Source organism: Siniperca chuatsi, linkage group LG6 (assembly GCF_020085105.1).
Source record: "Siniperca chuatsi isolate FFG_IHB_CAS linkage group LG6, ASM2008510v1, whole genome shotgun sequence".
Taxonomy (NCBI): Eukaryota; Metazoa; Chordata; class Actinopteri; order Centrarchiformes; family Sinipercidae; genus Siniperca; species Siniperca chuatsi.
In genome coordinates, this window is record NC_058047.1 from 13,787,385 (window position 1) to 13,806,786 (window position 19,402).

General features: G+C 41.8%; 1 protein-coding gene across 2 annotated transcripts in view; it reads right to left on the reverse strand.

Annotated features, from left to right (window-relative positions):
• The window catches only part of tsc22d2 (TSC22 domain family 2), a 40,288-nt gene extending 21,183 nt beyond the window's left edge, over positions 1-19,105 (reverse strand). The window contains exon 1 of one of the 2 annotated variants that reach the window (XM_044201069.1): positions 16,696-19,105. In XM_044201069.1, coding sequence (XP_044057004.1) covers positions 16,696-18,317 — 1,622 coding nt within the window. In that variant the 5' untranslated portion in view covers positions 18,318-19,105. The remainder of the gene's footprint in view (positions 1-16,695) is intronic. The other variant, XM_044201070.1, reaches the window with a different exon arrangement.
• Positions 19,106-19,402: the final 297 nt, after the last annotated feature.

Below are 19,402 nucleotides of genomic sequence, written 5' to 3' on the forward strand. Positions count from 1 at the left end.
GACAAGAGATTTAGCAGCCAGAACTTCTGTTTATAGAGAAGCTATGTTAGAATCACAACCCTTTATCACACATAAAGAGCCTATGAACTCCAACATGCAGTATCCAAGGTTTAGGATATTACATAATTTGATTAGTGATGACAATGTTTTCAGAACAAAAAATTATCTATTACAAGTGATATAACTACAATGACACAACCATAATGGTTTGATGAGGTTCCAACTCCCTGCTGCGGAACAGGAACTTAGGAAAACAAGTGTGTCCATAAAAATCTTTACGCTCTGACAGGTTAACAATCATGGCACAACATACACAAGATGAAGAATAGAGACTAAAGAGGGATTTTGCCTGTAAACCCCATTCAATCCTTAAGCTGCCTCAGAAAAGGCTGCTGCATGGGCCTGAATGAACACATGCTCCGTTGGAAAGCTGCTGCTTTTAATGCAAGGCACAAAAATTAAATTTTGAAATAACTTAAAAACAAGGAATCTTTAGTACATAGAGTCAAAAAACAAAGAGAGGCAGCACGACACAAAAGACCTAACATGTTGCAAATACTGGGTTTTGAATTGCAGGTTGTTTTCTCTGCAGCAGTCTCTTTGATGTTGCTGAATGCTCACAGAGCTGAGCAGATTTTAGCCCTACACACATGTGACTACACAGCTTTATCTTCATGCGATGCATACAAAACTCTCTCCCTGTTCATACCACACAAGTTTAATTAGTTTTTTGGCTGAAGCCTGATGCAGGGGGAGGCTGAATAAACTGGACAGATGGATGAGATGTGACCCAGCAGTTGGAGGAGTTCTACTCATAATGTAGTGATTAGGAGATGCCGTGGGAGAGAGAGGAAAAGGCTCAATGGCATACAGGGACGTGACCCTCTGCATGGGGCCAAATCTGCAGCCATGCCCGAGTCCGGCAAAGTCCCAGCTGTGCAGCTAACCACCACTGACAACACAACCCTGCCCACTCTCCCATGGGAGGCTACAGCACATAGGACAGAGAAGAGGAGTTTGTTGGGGTATTCATGACTCAGCATAAAAAACCTCAGTAAATCACAGCTCATGGTTTAGCAATGTTAAAGGCAGACTTGAACAACTCAGCAAAATAGAGCAAACATTTAAAGTCAGTGAAAGATGAGTGAAAATATGTCGCACTGATATGAGCATTCCCGTAAGCAGAGGGTGTTAATTTCTGCTCGGGTTACACATAATTGTTACCATGAGTACCGACAAGTCAGTATAATTCAGGATCTGGGGTGGCTTGTTCAGTTGGGTGGTAGCTGATAGCATCAACCTGGAGCTACAAAGCCACCCTATCTGCTCAATTTCACTTAGCAGGGCTCAGGTTCATTGACTCAGCCGGTTAAATAAAGTGTAGAATTGGTCCCTGAAGCGTGACGCCAGCCAAGCGATCTCTCCCATACTGACCCTCAGGTCTGTTTCTGTCTCGGCTTGTCAGCTGCTGTGTAACAACACTGGCATGTCACTCTCCGGTGACTTTGCCTGTGGTTGAGCGGGCAGGCCAGGCAACTGAGCAGCACAGATATGACAAGAAGTACGAGGGACGTGTAGAGCATGACACCAAGCATGACAAACTGACTTGATTTGACACACTGCTGATTCCTGGTAAAGTAAAAAAAAAAAAAAAAAAAAAAAAAAAAAACGTTTTTGACTATTAGCAATAATGTTTATGTGCCTAAATAGGTAGATTAAGATTTATTTTTTACTTATTTCAAGGCAAAGCATCCTATGAAAAACCCACACTACAATGTGTATGTTTATTTATTCAAGTTGGAAGAAACTTACCTGTTATCACCATATTTACTAGATTATAATGGAAACGTTCACATATACAAGAATTTGTATGCCATTTATTTTACACTCTTACCATAGGTGTATGACATAGCCTTACATTTTTCTGGGTGGCCTAAGTGGGAGAATGAGCTGGTTTCTTGGCAGCTTTTGGCAGGGCAATTTTCTACCCAACACTACAATATTACAACATACTCCCACAGTTTATAATACATGGTCTCAGAAGGACCATGGAACTGTTCAATACGATACTCTGGCTTTGATCCAAGGTCTTCCCAGCTGTTGTATTGCTGGTTGCCTGGGCATTCATATCTATGTGCAGAACCACTCGCAGATTCCTGTGACAAATCACAGCCAACACCTTTTACATACCGTTCACTGGGTGTGTCTTGTGGACATTACATTGACTGCCTTAAGGTAAACTTTCCTTGATCTAAAGCTTTCTCTAGTACATGAAGCGTTCAGTGCAATGGTTCCTTTTACAGGCCTTTGTATGGGAGAAAAGAATAATGCAGAATGTAGATGCTGAATGAAGTACGTTTTTCTAGATTTAATCCTTAATAATTATCTGAAAACTAAATATTATTTTACTGTGTACACTTATGGTAACGATTCAGGATGCCTTAGAAACACCTGACATCGTTGACAGGTTGTGTGACAAAAAAGCAGTTCTGCATAGCTTTTTTGGTGGTTCTTTAAGCCAGACAAGTCCTCCAGTTCGCTTATCACACACACTTCATCGTGTTCATTACTCATTATGACGGATGGTCCAATTGAGAGTGGTAAATTATTGATGCATTTAAGTAAAAGTAGTGTTTTTTTATGTTGTAAGTGGAGCGAGTGGCACTAGGTCTCACTACAGTTGGGTAATATGAACTATATCAACGCATTATGTTTTATTAGTTTATCATATGCTTTGTATGTTGAATAAGGATATGAAAAATAACTTCACCTGTTACTATTCTGTTTCCCTAAATGGAAAGTTTCAGTAACTCAACTATACTTAACTTATACTGTGGAGTTTTTGGCCACTGGTGGCACTGCTGAACAATGTTTTTATGAGTAGGTCCCCCGTATTGTTGGTATGTGTTCTCAGCAGTGGGGTAAAACTCATTTCTGCTGACAGTAGAGGGTCATCCTATCAAATTTTCTACAAGACATTGTAGACATTTGACTGAGACATTTGAGTGTCTTTGTTGGCCTCTCACGCCCATGAAATGAACATTCCAGGGACTGTCACACTGTCAAACATGTTTGTTGCAACCCTAGTGCAGTGATAAAATGCTGATGCACTGCCCTTCCTGGTTTCAGCTGCTGAGATGTTCATTGACAGCATACTGTAGGAAGTCATAGCAGAATACTTTCCATTGTTTGGTATGGAGTTTTTTTGGCTGACCTCATTTTGAGCCAGAGCCGAGGGTGGTTAAGTGGCAGAGCAGTGCCAGGGATGTAATGTAACTAAGTACATTTACTTAAGTACTGTATTTAAGTACAATTTTGAGGTACATGTACTTTCTTGAGTATTTCCATTTTATGCTACTTTGTACTTCTACTCCACCACATTTTGGAAGCCAATTTTGTACTTTTTACTCCACTACACTTAGCATATTTGACAACATAAATTACTATTTACTTTGCAGATTCAGATTACGAATACAAAATATAAAATCAATAAATACATTTTGATGTATTATTATAGGTTAAGATACCTAACAGTATATAAAGTCATTAAAATTGAACCCACCTTTACCAGCTGCGACATTAGTGATGCTTAGACATTAATGCATGCCTAATTATAATCCAGTGATATAATATGTATTATTCTGAAATGGGCTATTCTGCATAATGAGCACTTTACTTTTGGCACTTTTAAGTATATTTTGATACCAATACTTACGTATTTTCACTTAAGTCAGATTTTGAATGCAGGACTTTTACTTGTAACAGAGTATTTTTTTTTACTTCTTCCATCACTGAGCAGCACAAAGAGGCAGCATGAGAAAAAAGCTAGTTCTAAATGTAGAAATCTAGTTGATAGATCTTAAAGGACACGTAAGGTATTTTGGTTTTGGTTGGAAATTTTTTGTTGTTGTTGTTTTTGTTTTTTTGACAAAGATAACTCCACAGGGTTGTAAGTGCAGTGCTTCAGTTGACACGTGTTAGATAGATAAAGAGTGTGTGAAATGATTTAATATGTTAAACTTAGAGGCTGACTCAGATGAAGAATACAGAGATATGACAGTGTGAAAGTTTAGAATGAACCAGTCATCACACCTCACCATAGTACTAACGAGGAGGTCAGCATGGCTGATGACGGTTAGCTGCTTCTTATAAGGCTAAAAAAAAGATTATGATAATGTTAAAAGAGCCAGTTAAAAAGCTTAAATTATCACAAAGACAACTTGAGTTTTTACAGAAAAAATCAAGTGAATGGAGTCTGATTTACAACAGCATGATGCAATAAGTTCAACAAAGAGTTATGAAAAGAATTATCATTTGGTAAGTGGTAGTAGTTACACACAAACACTTAAAAATAATCACATAATTACAGGAAGTTATTTGTTGGAAGCTAGGAGATAAATGATATCATCTGGATGGCCTCACTGAGTGAAAAAAAGGACGAGTTCGGGCACTTATGACAAATCCAACCTGATGCAGTGATAAGCCAAGGTACCATCTGTTCGACACTGCAGTTTCGAATGAGTGAATAAACCGTTATCAGTCTACCCAGCCACAATGACTCACGTCCGTTTCCTTGCAAAAGCCTGCTCATTGAAAGACATTGGAGGAGTTGGAGGGCAGAGAATGGTTCACTGCTGACGAGAGGAGACACTTAAGACGAAGTTGACTCGAGAAAAAGAAGATGAAGAAGACGGAGGAAGCGTTTAACAGAATATGAAAGCGGACATCAAAGCAAAGCAGGAAACCTCGGTTCTTACAAAACCTGCGCCTTTCTTAGCTGAAGGCAGAAAAAAAAGCACCCTGAAGAATTTGCATTGCCTGCATGGATGCTAGCTTCAACTTGCAGAACAGATATGACCTTAGTTGGCCTTTAGAGTAGGTTGTGCTCATGTTCACTTACTTGTGAAAAAAACACTCGAGAGTGAATCCACTGCTGAACCTACACAACTTTACAAGATTGACTGATTTAGTAATAATATAAATCTATAAGAATGTAGATATTGATAACAAATGTATTATTGTATCCATTTTACATACATTTTAGGCCAACATATTGACTATTTTCTGCTCCACCAGGCATTTGCAGACACATGAAATGCTTGAATTTTTTGCTAAGATCTTGGTCACAATCCTTTAATAATAATTTGAAGGCATCCTTATCAAATAAATGTTTGTTTATGCTATGTGTTTATGTTAATGCTATGCAAAAACAGGCCCGGCCAAATCTGCTTCAGATATGCACTTCATCCTAGAAGTGATTTGTCTCACTGTGTGTGGACTGTGTACCCACAGAAAACCCCTTAGGAAGAAGTTTGGGACAGTCTGGAAAAAAAAACAACACAGGCAGCAATTGGTAAATGAAAAAGACACTGAAAAAAAAAACAGCTCCCTGACTCTAAAGATGCAGAGAACAAGCCAAACATGAGCACCGCCTAAAATCTCTAATTCACTCTTTCAACTTGGAGCTTCTCTTCATCTCTCTCAGCCAATCTCACACACAGCCACACACACACAGCCACACACACACACAGGACTAGAGAACAGATGAACAGTGACAGGCACCAGTGAGCCAGATCAGTCGACGACACCCATTGAAAGCAAGCGAGAGCACAGAAAGAGGATGGATGACTCAAATGCAGCTGCCTGCCATGCTTTCCACACATCCTCATTACTCACTATTCAGACATCTCGGGCTCCAGGGGGGCCCTAGGCACTGAAACCCTGTTGTTCAGCCCTTGCTTCCTACTCTGGGAGACTGAATGGCTGCGACACACAGCTCCACATTTTGATTGATTTATTATTGCTTATCATTAGCATTAGCTTTACAACACATCAGAGAAACAACAAGAAAGAAACTCTGAGATGAGGGCAGTTCTGTCCAGTGGTTGTCCAGAAATTGTATCTGATGCTTGCAAAGAAACAGTCCCATAAATAGACTTTGAACTTTTCTCTCTTTCACTTCCTCAATTTGTATCAGAATATCTGACTTTACTGTAACCAAAAGGGTAACAGACAATAAAATCAAAAATACATGAAAGGACATATGAGGAAACTCTGAAGCACCACAGAAATCACACTTGAATATCTTACTGCTAGAAAGTTCAAACTGATTTAAGTCCTTTAACAGATCACCCTCCATGGTGTTCTCCATGCCGCAGTTTCAGTCAGCAGCAACAAAAGCACCCATATGTCAATGTCTCAAGAAAACAGCCAGAGTAAACTTGTTAGAGAAAGAGCTACAGGCTACAGGTGCAGCTTGCATCCATGTTTTTCATGGTAAGCACTAGAGCTACAACCAACAATTATTTTTATTATCGGTTAATCTCTTTCTCGATTATTTTGTCTATAATCCGTTAGAAAATGATAAAAAATGCCAATCACAATTTATAAAACACCATAGTGATGTCTCAGATTGCTTGTTTTTTCTGGCCAATAGTCCAAAACCCAAAAGATATTCAGTTTACCATCACATGTGACAAAGAGACACAGCTAAACCTTATATATGAGAAGCTGGAACAAGGGAATGTTTGGCATTTTGGCTTGAAAAATTACTTTAACAATTAACTGATTATAAAATACTTAATAAGGATAACAATTTTCTGCCGATCAACTAATAGACTAATCGTTGCAGTTCTATAGGGGTTGGTTTCACAAACATAGACTTTGACTATGGCTTAGGTCAAACTAATTTTGATTTCAGATAGACATCTAAATTCATTCACTGCTCAAAGCTGTCTAGTTCTTGACTATCTTAAAGCTAGGGCACGTAATGCATTTCACGACAGGACTTTTTTCAGTTGGATACTTTCAAAATCTTGCTGTCTCTTGCTAGTTTCTCCAATGTTACCTACCCTAGCTTTAAGTAGGACTAATTTGCCATGAATTCTGGATAAATTAAGACTTTTTCAACCTAAAGAACATGGCTGACCGAGGAACCTCGTCAAACTGCCCAGCTCCATACATGTCAGCAGTAGCTGAGCTGAGATGCTGTGGCTTCTTGATGTGGCAGAGCTCAGTACTTCTGCTAACTCGTTGGTCAACTAGCTAACTGAATCGACTAACAATGTCTTCACTGTTGTACATTGTACAACATTGTTAGCAAACCACAAATTATGAGCTATATTTTGCTCTTCTTTTTCATTTGGTGCTACTAGTCAGAAAGGTGTCACTGGTTGTTATCATGGAAACATGGCCCTTAGCTCTGGGGCTAGCCCAGCTTAGGCCTACAATAGGTCGGCCTTTATTTCTTGTCAAACTATCTGTCTACCTCGCATTAGAATAATCTAAGAGCAAAATAAACACTGGCCTAACACTACAGAGCAGTCTAAAATCTCTCTGTGAAACTGGCCCCTGGTCAGTTATCCTTACTGTATGAAATCTGGCATAAGTAGCCCCTTCTCCATGTAGAAAGTACAGACTGGTAACAAGGACTTGTCAACAGGTTCTCTCTTTGGACAGAGGGCTTTCTTTGAAATGAGTCTGTGCATACTTAACATGCTGTAACCACTCAAAAAGAGGGGGTCTAACTTGTTCTGTATTGAGACCATTTTGGAAAAGACAACAAACACCAACAGTTTGCACACATTGTCCTCATTCCTGGAACAGCCTGCAACATACTCTGCGGCATATTCAGTGGCCTTGCTTCCAGCACAAACTGAGTTAGTTATGGTAGGCCGCCAGGAGCGTGGTTGTTTACTTGCTTTGGCAGGTCCACTCTAATTGGAAGTGATCCCCTGACCACATCTTGCTGAGATAACAGGGTGGGTCCTGCTATGCTAACCTATTCAACCACTTTGCCTCACACTGCTGCTCTAGATCTTTGATAAAAAAGGGAAAAATATAACAAAAGTCGACATGTTTTATAATCAAACACAATTCACTTGTAACATTGCAAAACAAGGACATTACTTTTTCTCTGCGTATGTGCAGGCAAGGAGCATTGTCTTTGGGAACAGGATCAAATTAGTTAAAAACCATTAATAAGCACTATGAGGGTAGTTCCAAGAAACATCATTAAAAGCCAACTCTGGTAAGTTATTGTGCTTGCAAAAAACATTGGTGATTGCTCAATACCAAAACTTTCACCCGAATTTAAAAGCAAAGAGAAAACAAGTTTGAACTGAGGCTTTTCCCTTGAATAATTCAACTAGAAAAGACAATGATGTGATTGGGAGGTGTAAAATTGCATCAGCAGTTTAGAAGCTGAGAGGGAGAGTGTGTTAACAGGTCAGTTAGGGATAGACAAAAAACAAGAGCCAGAGAGACAGAACAGCCACATTAGAGGGAGACTGACAGGAGACAGGGCCAGGGGTCCAGCCCAAAAATAGAGCTGGTGCAGACCCGTCTGCTCAGGCTGCAGCCTGGGACGTCCCACAATCACAGCCATTCAGGGCTCCTGGAATGTGTCCCCTGGAAGTTCAGGCAGGTCAGCAATCTGTGGAAAATAAGCTGCTCCCTTGTTTCCAGGCACCACGGCAACCAAACTACAACCCCCAACACACACACACACACACACACACACACACACACACACGCTCCATCCCAAACCTGACCCAAACCTGACTCTACATCCCACTCCCTCCTCCCTTTGTGTTAAACTGTCAGACTGCAAAGAGGCAAAACTGCCAAGAGGGAGGAGCTACAGTACAAGTACTGAACACACGCACATTCAGACTAACAATCAATCGACGTACAATAAAATAAAGTCCCCTGTTGGATCTATGTAACAAACTGACTTTTCCTCTACGTTCATATTAAAACCCTATATATTTGGAATAAAATAGCAGTCAATAACAGTACAGACTTGTGACAATTCGCCGTCACTCTAAGCATGTAAAACATGTGCTTTCACACTTACAAGCAAGAGTGGGGGTTAAAATGCTGCTCCCCAGCATTCAACACTAATGCTGTTCCAAATGACAAAATACTCTCTAAATAACTACGTGTCTGCATTTACCTCAGGTTTAGGACTCAGATCACAGTTTCAGATCAGAGTGTCAATATGTCAATGCTCTACTCGGAATACACATACAGTGGTGTGAAAAAGTGTTTGCCCCCTTCCTGATTTCTTCTTTTTTTGCATGTTTTTCACACTTAAATGTTTCAGATAAAACAAATTTAAATATTAGTGAAAGATAACACAAGTAAACACAAAATGTAGTTTTTAAATGAAAGTTGTTATTATTAAGGGAGAACAAAATCTAAACCTACATGGCCCTATATGAAAAAGTGATTGCCCCCACCTGTTAAAACATAACTTAACTGTGGTTTATCACACCTGAGTTCAATTTCTCTAGCCACACCCAGGCCTTATTACTGCCACACCTGTTCTCAATCAAGAAATCACTTAAAAAGGATCTGCCTGACAAAGTGAAGTAGACCAAAAGATCTTCAAAAGTTAAACATCATGCCGAGATCCAAAGAAATTCAGGAACAAATGAGAAAAAAAGTAATTGAGATCTATCAGTCTGTAAAAGGTTATAAAGCCATTTCTAAAGCTTTGGGACTTCAGTGAACCACAGTGAAAGCCATTATCCACAAATGGCGAAAACATAGAACAGTGGCGAACCTTCTCAGGAGTGGCCGGCCGACCAAAATTACCCCAAGAGCGCAGCAACGACTCATCCAAGAGGTCACAAAAGACCCCACAACAACATCCAAAGAACTGCAGGCCTCACTTGCCTCAGTTAAGTTCAGTATTCATGACTCCACCATAAGAAAGAGACTGGGCAAAAATGGCCTGCACGAAAACCACTGCTGAGCAAAAAGAACATTAAGGCTCGTCTCGTTTTTGCCAGAAGACATCTTGATGATCCCCAAGACTTTTGGGAAAATAATCTGTGGACTGACGAGACAAAAGTTGAACTTTTTGGAAGGTGTGTGTCCCATTACATCTGGCGTAAAAGCAACGCCGCATTTCAGAAAAAGAACATCATACCAACAGTAAAATATGGTGGTGGTGGTAGTGTGATGGTATGGGGCTGTTTTGCTGCTTCAGGACCTGGAAGACTTGCTGTGATAAATGGAACCATGAATTCTGCTGTCCAAAAACCTGAAGGAGAGTGTCCGGCCATCTGTTCGTGACCTCAAGCTGAAGCGAACTTGTGTTCTGCAGCAGGACAATGATCCAAAACACACCAGCTGAAGAAGAACAAAATGAAGACTTTGGAGTGGCCTAGTCAAAGACCTGACCTGAATCCTATTGAGATGCTGTGGCATGACCTTAAAAAGGCAGTTCATGCTCGAAAACCCTCCAATGTGGCTGAATTACAACAATTCTGCAAAGATGAGTGGGCCAAAATTCCTCCACAGCGCTGTAAAAGACTCATTGCAAGTTATCGCAAATGCTTGATTGCTGTTGTTGCAGCTAAGGGTGGCGCAACCAGCTATTAGGTTTTAGGGGCAATCACTTTTTCACACAGGGCCATGTAGGTTTGGATTTTGTTTTCCCTTAATAATAACAACCTTCACTTAAAAACTGCATTTTGTGTTTACTTATGTTATCTTTGACTAATAATTAAAATTTGTTTGATCTGAAACATTTAAGTGTGAAAAACATGCAAAAAAAGAAGAAATCAGGAAGGGGGCAAACACTTTTTCACACCACTGTATGTGTATTCCGAGTAGAGCAAGGAGGGATGCATTGACATATCATTGACACTCTGATCTGAGACTTAATTGATAATATTGTGACATTTGTTTTTGTTGTCATTGTCGAGTCCTAAACCTGAGGTAAATACAGACACGTAGTTATTTAGAGAGTATTTTGTCATTTGGAACAGCATTATTGTTGAATGCTGGGGAGATGAGCAGCATTTTAACCCCCACTCTTGCTCATGAGTGTGAAAGCACTTGTTTTACATGCTTTCACACAGGGCCATGCTTTCACACAAGGCCATGTAGGTTTGGATTTTTTACACCACTGTACATGTTGTAGAACAGGAGGATTACTTGGAGCAAAATACACAGAAAGATTGTTCTTTATACCTTAGTACCATTCACTACTGTTCGACTAACCATCTAGATACCTGCTAAGCTCCTACTAAGCTTCAAGTTAATCCAGCGTTAACGTATTTTAGTAGGCGGCTACTTTAAAGACTGCCGACAGCAGCAAAGGTTGCCATTTTTTCCTATGAACACAAACAAAATTACCCTTCATCAGTGGAACCATTGTTCTTCCCAACTGCAGGAGAGACTGCACTCACCCCAGTTGGAGGTGGACGACTCACAATTTCCACCAAGTTGAACTCACACTCACTTTGCAGCTGACCTTTCATAAAGCTTACAATCAGATTACAACTTTATGTGACATTCAATGTGTGTGAATAGAAATTCATCTTGTGTGTATTTGAGTTTCCACAATTGCATGGTGACATCATATGTTGGCTATCAGACAAGTCGAGGAGGTTTGTAAATTTGGCAGCTGGTTTACTTTCCTTTTGTTAGCCCATGTTTATCAGCTTGTTTGCTGATACAAGCTGCAGTCTTTTAATCTGATGGAAACAAACTTCAGTTTATAAAACCATGCTTCTGACTAGATGGTGGTAGGTTCAAATCCCCATACTAACTGGGAACAATAATCTTTACTCAGGCTCTTGTATTTCATAATCTTCCGCAGCCAATGGCAGACTGTGGCTGAAATGTGTAGCTCTTAAGTGTGAATGTTTATGTACAAAGGTGAGGTTGGGTCATTTTGAAAAAGCCTGACCTACTTATGGTCATTCAAACTACTATCTCATTCCCATGCAAGATGGTCACTTACTACACCATTACTACCATTTTAGCCCTGGAAAAATGTTTTCCAGTAAGACCGGCACTGAAACTTCCTCAAGAAAAACAGCAACCTACAGTGGCTGTTGTAGAGAGTGAGGGAGGGTGAAGGGTGTGCAGGCCTCTAGCGCACACACATCAGATGACAGAGAAAAGCTGCATTTCCACCCAAAGTACCCAAAACTTTTATCCCCAACAACTACTTTTCAAAGAACTAAAACGTTCCTTCAGCCCATTGTTGTGTGTGTTTCCACCGCAGTCTAAAGACCCGCGAAGATTAGGCAAATTACACCCATTAGGTTACACCCATCACACAGCTGCACAACTACTGTTTTAACTTATTAAACACATCACCTCCAATTCAGTATAAGGACCTTTGCTTATTTTAACCTACGCACTCTCACCTGTTTTAAATACTGAGCTTACGGTGTATAATGGTGAGAGAGCTACGGTTTCCTCAAAGTAAAATTGTAAATATTAGAATATGGTGACACAACCATAAGCATTGCGTGTCTTTTTTTATATATAGTAGTATATACACTTGTTTTGGATACAAGAACAGCCACTATACACACATTTGGTTCCACAACTACTTATTTATCTGCAGAAATATAGATGTGCAAAATACAGCGTTTGTGTGCTTCAGCAGGAGGCATGGGACGAGGGCTGCTGGTGGTCAAAGAAGTAAACACACTAGTCTCTGCAGCCTGCAGTTCAGTATACCTGCTTGTTACATCTGAAAAACACGATGAAAAAAAAACAACAAAAAACATTGTGTCTCACTGCGACGACATTAACACGATATCATTTTATACGGTCAATTTAGCCAAACCTTGTCTTAAAGAACACAATTCTACACCATTAGCAGTTGGTGTTAGCATATAGCTAACGTTAGCTTTTGGCTAATAGCATGACAACAGTTAGTGTTATAGCATTATAGTCATAGCATCAAGCAACACGGGGGCCGTATATGATTTACCTTCAACTGACCTACCTTCATCTGTTTCTGTGTCTCCCACCATGGCTTCCAACAGCACAGTAGCTGAGCCACTGTGCCAGAGAAGGCTGGCCTGTGACCCAGCAACGCAATAATGCTGCTCCGCCAGGCGGAGCTCGCCCAATCAGAAGTGTTTAGTGCTGCAAACCTAACCCCAAAGTCCCGGTACTTTTGGAAAGTACTACCCTCCAAGCAGGGACCTTTTGGGGAGTAAAATAATGTCCCAGGAACTAAATTTAGACCCTGGCTGGTACCCGCGGTGGAAAGTTGCTACAAAAGGTTCCTAGTCCCTGGGGGAAAGTTCCTGCGATCAAAACGCAACTATAGAGTCAAATGAGAGCAAGACAGTGTAGTAAAAGTTGATTCTTGCCACCATACAAATTATTCCAGGAAAAGGTAAATAATTATCATACCAAAGTGCACCAATTCATTTACCAACATCACCCTATGTTACACAGGGCTTTTACTTCTTTGCCAGAGCTCATGACTGAACTTGTCAATGGTGTTCAGTGTGAATTGCGCTGATATCAAATGAACAATATAACTCAACATATAAAGAAGGATACATTACATATCCCTCCTATGACTCATAATATATCATTAATCTATCCAGCAAAAACATGTAAAATGAAAGCAAATAGATGAGGTGTTTGGGATGTACACAATTCATCAATGATATTATTCATTCACAGCATCAATACAATTAATCAATTTGATTTCAGGTCAGTTATTGCGCTCCTCCTCTGGATAAAAAAAATCATGATGTACAGTAAATTGTGTACCAGAATTAACTTCAGACTGTGTTTCTCTCCACTGTATAACTAAACTTCTACCGTTCTTCTACTTGAGAAAATGTACTCAAATTATGGATTAATAATAAACATTCCTAATTGAGAGTGTACACAGGGAGGGGAGGGTGGTCTGTTGAAGTAATTGAGTTAAAGGCCAAGTGCTCCTATTGATGGAAAGCAATTTGTCCCAGGGGCAGCTTCATCACTTTATTTGGCAGAGAGGCAGCGTGCTGAGCAGAGATGCTAACCATTCCAAGCTGAGGGGAAATCATTCTAATCTCACGACTCCACCCCCATAATGCTTTGTTCCACTTTTGTGATGCACTCTAATTCAAAACAGAACCAAACAATGAAACTTGGAGCAGATTCCTTGACGAGGCTGAGCTTGTGCACAGAACAATGCACCTCTGACAATAATGAGAAAGTTTGAAAATATGTGTCCCATTATATTGGGGTGTGTTCTTTGAAAAATGTTTTTTGGTCCTCACTGACATTTACAAGAACATTATGAGTTAACAAGGCATTTTAATTACAACTGATGATAGTTAAAATTATGCCTATGACTGCCAACCTGCCTTTTGGGCCCCTCAATTTCACTCAAAAAGTTTTGAGGTTAACCAAAATTCAAGATGTGTACGTGCATACATGTGCAAGTACGCAGCAGGCAGAATACATTTACAATGATTTGTGAAAAGCGACAAAACGATTCCGCTCTTCTCGTTATTTAGGCGAAGTGTATAAGAGATATAGACTTATCCAGTCTTGATATAAAAGTATTCATTAGGTACTTTTCATTAAAGATTAAATTATTGTTCAAAGTTCTGTTAAAACTAGATTAAGGGTCTATAACCCATCTACTTTTTTGTTATTTCTCTGGTACACTGTCCACAATGTTATTGTTCAATATGGTTGGTTTATAGTTACCAAGCATGCTGATGCATTGTACAAAAGTTTGGTGCAAAGTGATCAATAAGCAAAACCCTCAGGAAAGTTTTAGCAATATTTATAGCAGCAGAAACTCTTCTTTTTTTCTTTTTTTTTAAAGCTTGGACGGCTGAATGAGTCAACCAAGTTTTGGTGTTGACTCGACTTGCACTGTGTCAGATTAGGCCTTTGAAATTCTGGCACACAAGAAAACCATTATTACATCATATCCCACACCAATCAGGATAAAAATTGAACGTGCACCAAATTTCATCCAAAGGACTGGAAAATACAGTTTTGGCCTCTGTGGTGTCCCCTACAGGTTGTGTTAAGTAGGCTGCAACAATTTAGTAATCTGTCTTATACAGATCACAGGTTCACAGGACACAGGACAGTTTTGTGTTAATTTATTTTGTTGAAAACCGGTTACAAAGTGTGACTGAAGCACCACTGGCTATGTAGCAATTTTTTTGCAAATTGGATAGCAAACAAAAAAAACCTTAGGAGGCAAAAAGAAAAGGTTTTAGAATTATGGAAATTAGCTCCAAAACTTTTACGCAGACTAACCAATTGGACAAAGCAGATGTGCAAAGCAGTGCAGATTCAAGTCTCTACAATTTACAATCTCATGGAAAAATGAGGAAGTGTGCAGAGAACAAGAAGATGGAGCTTAAACCCCTACGAGGTTAGCAACAAGTCAACACTTTAATCTGATGTGTCAATATGGACAGGCCTAACAAGGACTCGAGTCTGAGAGCCAGAGCGGACGGCAGACATTGTCCTGCTGATTCAATCTGGCTATGTCATCGCTGCCACAGACACAGTGTCTTACGTGCCTGCTATCATTGCCACAGGTGTGTGTGTGATGTATGTGTGTGTCTGTGCATCTGTCTGTCTGTCTTCTCCACCTCCCTGACACGTCCTGTCCTGTCCTGCTGCCAGCATCACCATAGCTACACAGACACTGATGTCACTCCTCTTTCTCACACACGCACACACACACACACACACACACACACACACACACACACAGGCTGTTCCTCTCCTGAAAATCAGGGACAACATACAATGTTTGCCCTCTGCACATAATCAACCCATATGTGATGCTGCTGGGATAAAGTCTCTCTGTAAACAATGAAATATAGCTTTAGAAATATCTGGACTATAAGTAACCTCGTAAAGCACACTCACACCTCCTTCTCTGGCTGCACCATTCATAATAAGCAGTGAAGAACAGAACAGAGCCCACTGACAAACACTGAGGCCTACATAAATACAGGACAGACTATGCACGTGTGTGTATGTGTGGACTCCAGCTCTCATATAGGTCATTCTTGGCTCAAACATCACCTCTCCAACTCTCCTCTGCTTGCTTGGAAAGGCAAAGAGTGGCAACACTTCAGATCAAGCTGTGTGAGGGCCATCTGACAGACCCTAAAAATAGCTACAGTGTGTACATTAGAAGAGTACTGTAGGCAAATGAAGAGTATGTATTTACAAGGTTTAAAGTTGGGTGGCTGGGATCACTGCGCAGGGCGATTATGCTAACCCTCTCTCTTAGGCAGACAGGACAACAAAAACTGACTGTCTACGTTTGGGGAGTTATTCCCTTCTCAGCTACTGCGAGTGTTGTAACTTATCCAAGCGCTTGTTAACGCCCCCTAAACCCAAACAGCCAGTATGGTTGAATGGAGGCTTAAAGGAGGGTGCTGTGGGTGTCAAAAAAGGCAAGTTACTATGCAGTGTTTTGTGGGTTGCCTATTAATGACTAAGACAGAATATTCCTCCTGTCTCTGCCAGTTTTCATTGGCTCACTACCCTCTAATCCCTCCTTCCTCCCAATCTACAACTTTACACTTACAAACAGAACTAAAAAAAATTGTTTTGTTTTACTGTTCTTTAAGTACAACCACTTAACCAGTACAAAAACGTATAGTTCTAACATGCCTAATTTTGGCACTGGTGAAGGGAAAGGCGTTCTCCATAGTGTGGAGTATGACCACAATGCTGTAGCATGCAACAAGAATGTTTAATATGTGGGCAAACTCCCTGATACACACTTACTAACTCCAACAATCTATCAGTGATGCTCCAGGTATATTATATAATACTGCATTACTGATTGCCCATAGCTGAACAAAAAAACAGTAAACAATTTAATTTATGTAAATGAACTCATTTCACATAGGACTTTTTTGCATTATACCATCTTACCTGTCCTCATCCACATTCATGGTAATATGGATGTCAAACAGGCTGTTGACAGCTGGAGTGGGCAGGTTGAGTCCGTCACCGATGAAAGGCTTTACACCATCTTTCCCTGGCACCACACCGGCACTGGGCTGAGGTAGGGCATCAGACTTCTGCCTACTATCTTCTGTCTGGTTACTGAAGCCGGAGGGAAGGCCTGTTGTGGCTCCTCCGTGGGCTCCCTGGGGCTGGACAAGTCCTCCTGTGCCAGGCGCCTGACTTGGCACACCAGAAGGGGTGCTGGTGGTACTGGGCACTGTGGCAGTCGCATTCTGGACACCGCTGTGGGAGGTGGTGGTGGTGACGGAAGGTGCAGGGGCAATGCCCATCCCTCCTGAAGGCTGAGTCTGGCTGATATGCTGCTGTTGGCCACTTCCTGGAAGGATGGGGGCCATGGCTGGTGCATTGCCCACTTGTAGCAGGAGGCCCTGGGCTGAGGTTGCCTCTCCAGCCAGCCCCTGGGCTACTGGACCAGCAGGGGTGATTAGAGGTGAGGGTACCTGGCTGGTTGGAGGCCCCACAGGGAGGGCCGACATGGGAAGGTTCTGAGTGCTTGAGCCAAACTGACGATAGTCCGGATGGCCAGCTGAGAGGCCAGTGGGATGAGTAGAATAGGCAAACTGTTGGGCCTGCGTGGCAGGAGGCATAATGGGAGACATCTGCTGCATGGCACCTTGGTGCACACCATTGAGGCTTTTAGAGAGAAAGGTTTGGGGTGCAACGGGCTGCATATTGACCTGAGCCTGTTGTGGTTGCTGTGATGCTGTAGTTGTATACCCTGTGGGCTGGAAGGCACTTGCTCCACTCCCTATCTGAGGAGCCAAGCTGTAGCCTTGCTGCGGAGACTCTGAAGGGTGGGGGTGGGTGGGGTGCCCAACGGAGTAGCCACTGTCCACGGTGTTCTCCGAAGCCTGTGCAGAAAAAGCACTGCTAGTGACCACCGAGTTATTGGTGGCCCCTAGCCCACTGTCCCTGTCTATACTGTGATCAAGGGTTACAGCTGGCTTTATGCTATCCACAGTTCGATTAACATTTGAATCTGAATCTCTCTCATAAAACTCAGTGCATGTCCACCTGCCCCGTCTGAAGGGCTCTCCAGTACCATGGTCAAGTTTAATGACTCTGAAACGGGAACTACAGCTGGTGCTCACAGGAGCAGTGTGAGCCACATTGGTAGAGACAGTGGCAGCAGGGACCGTATTGGTGACTGTCAAAGGATGGGTGGCAGAGGTTGCAACAAAGGGTTGAGCTGTAGCTGGCACACTTCCTCCTAAATTTTGTGGGGTGACACGACCAGTGCCTATACTTTTATAAGAGTGTCCCCCGTTGACAGGACCTGTGGTAGGCGGCTGGCCTTCCTGAGGCTCTGCTACGTTGTTTAAAGTTTCCTCGGACGAACTCCTGTCACACACCCCCTGGTCAGCCCGAGAAACGTCAAATATTTCCGACGAGACGTCCTCTGTCCGGGACTCGTCCGGATCGTCCAGGCTCTCGGTGTCGTCGGTGATGCTGCTGGCCGCCACCTGAGCCTGCGTTACACTCGTGATCTGGAAACAACTTTTCTTCTTCGCTGGCATTTTCGACATGTTGACTATCTGCGTCAAATCTGTCTGCTCCCAGATGAAACGAAGTGCTGGACTAATATCTTGCGAAGTAATTCACAGCTGAGGGATATGACACAGACACGTACCGTCACAGGGCATTTCCATACCGTTCCTCTTCCTCTCTCTTTTTGGAGAAAAGTGTCACAACCGGGGCCAGACCATGCGAAACTCCCGAAACGTTCCGCGGTGTCCGGTCACAGCACACGGGCGACTGCTGTTCTCCCACCCCGGCCTCTCTGACACCCGGTCGGCCTCCCTTGTGTCCCGGCACCGGAGTTACAAACGGGCCCTTGTCAAAGTTCTTGTTCAGCAGCTGCCACCGGTACTTTAGTCTGAGGCGGGCCCGGTCTCGTAGCCCACTCTTCTCTCTCAGCTATATATGTATTTCTCGCCGACTAGCTGAGTTAGCTGATGTTAGCTAGTTTCCATACCTCGGTACCAGCATGTGCGACATCATGATGTAAACAAATCCACTGGTTTTTCAAAAATAATATATAATCCAGCGGTAGACAGATAAAACGTCTCAAAGTCGGTGAAGTTTTGACTCTCGCCGTGTGGACAGCTCACTTTTGGCAACTGCTACTAGCAGCTAGCTGACAGATAACCACTTTACCACAGCGGCGGTAAGCTAACAGGCAGCTAACTCTTGCCTGGCTGCCGCTCTTCTAACCCAACCACTCGACAAGATGGCAAGAGCGAAGTGCATCCTGGGTATGGAGGTCAAACTAGTTTCCTGTTATCTGAAAAAAATATATTTACAAATCAACGGGGCCACAAACTATTATCTTATGTACCGTTTGCGAAGTCGTTAAGACTGTCAACAATTTCAAAATAGCGAAATTAATTTATGTGGGTAAAAGCTATTTCTGTCAACCTCGTCACTTCCGGTTAACGTCCCAACCGGTAGAAGCAGCAAAGAGTTCGCCAGCTGTCGGCCGATGTTAGTTTTTGGGTGATGTAGGGTTTATAATTTGGCGATTAAACATTTGGATAACCTCACGAATTACAAAGTATATATTTGTATTTACCGTTGCTTACACTGCAATATGAAACAATGCCCTTTTAAA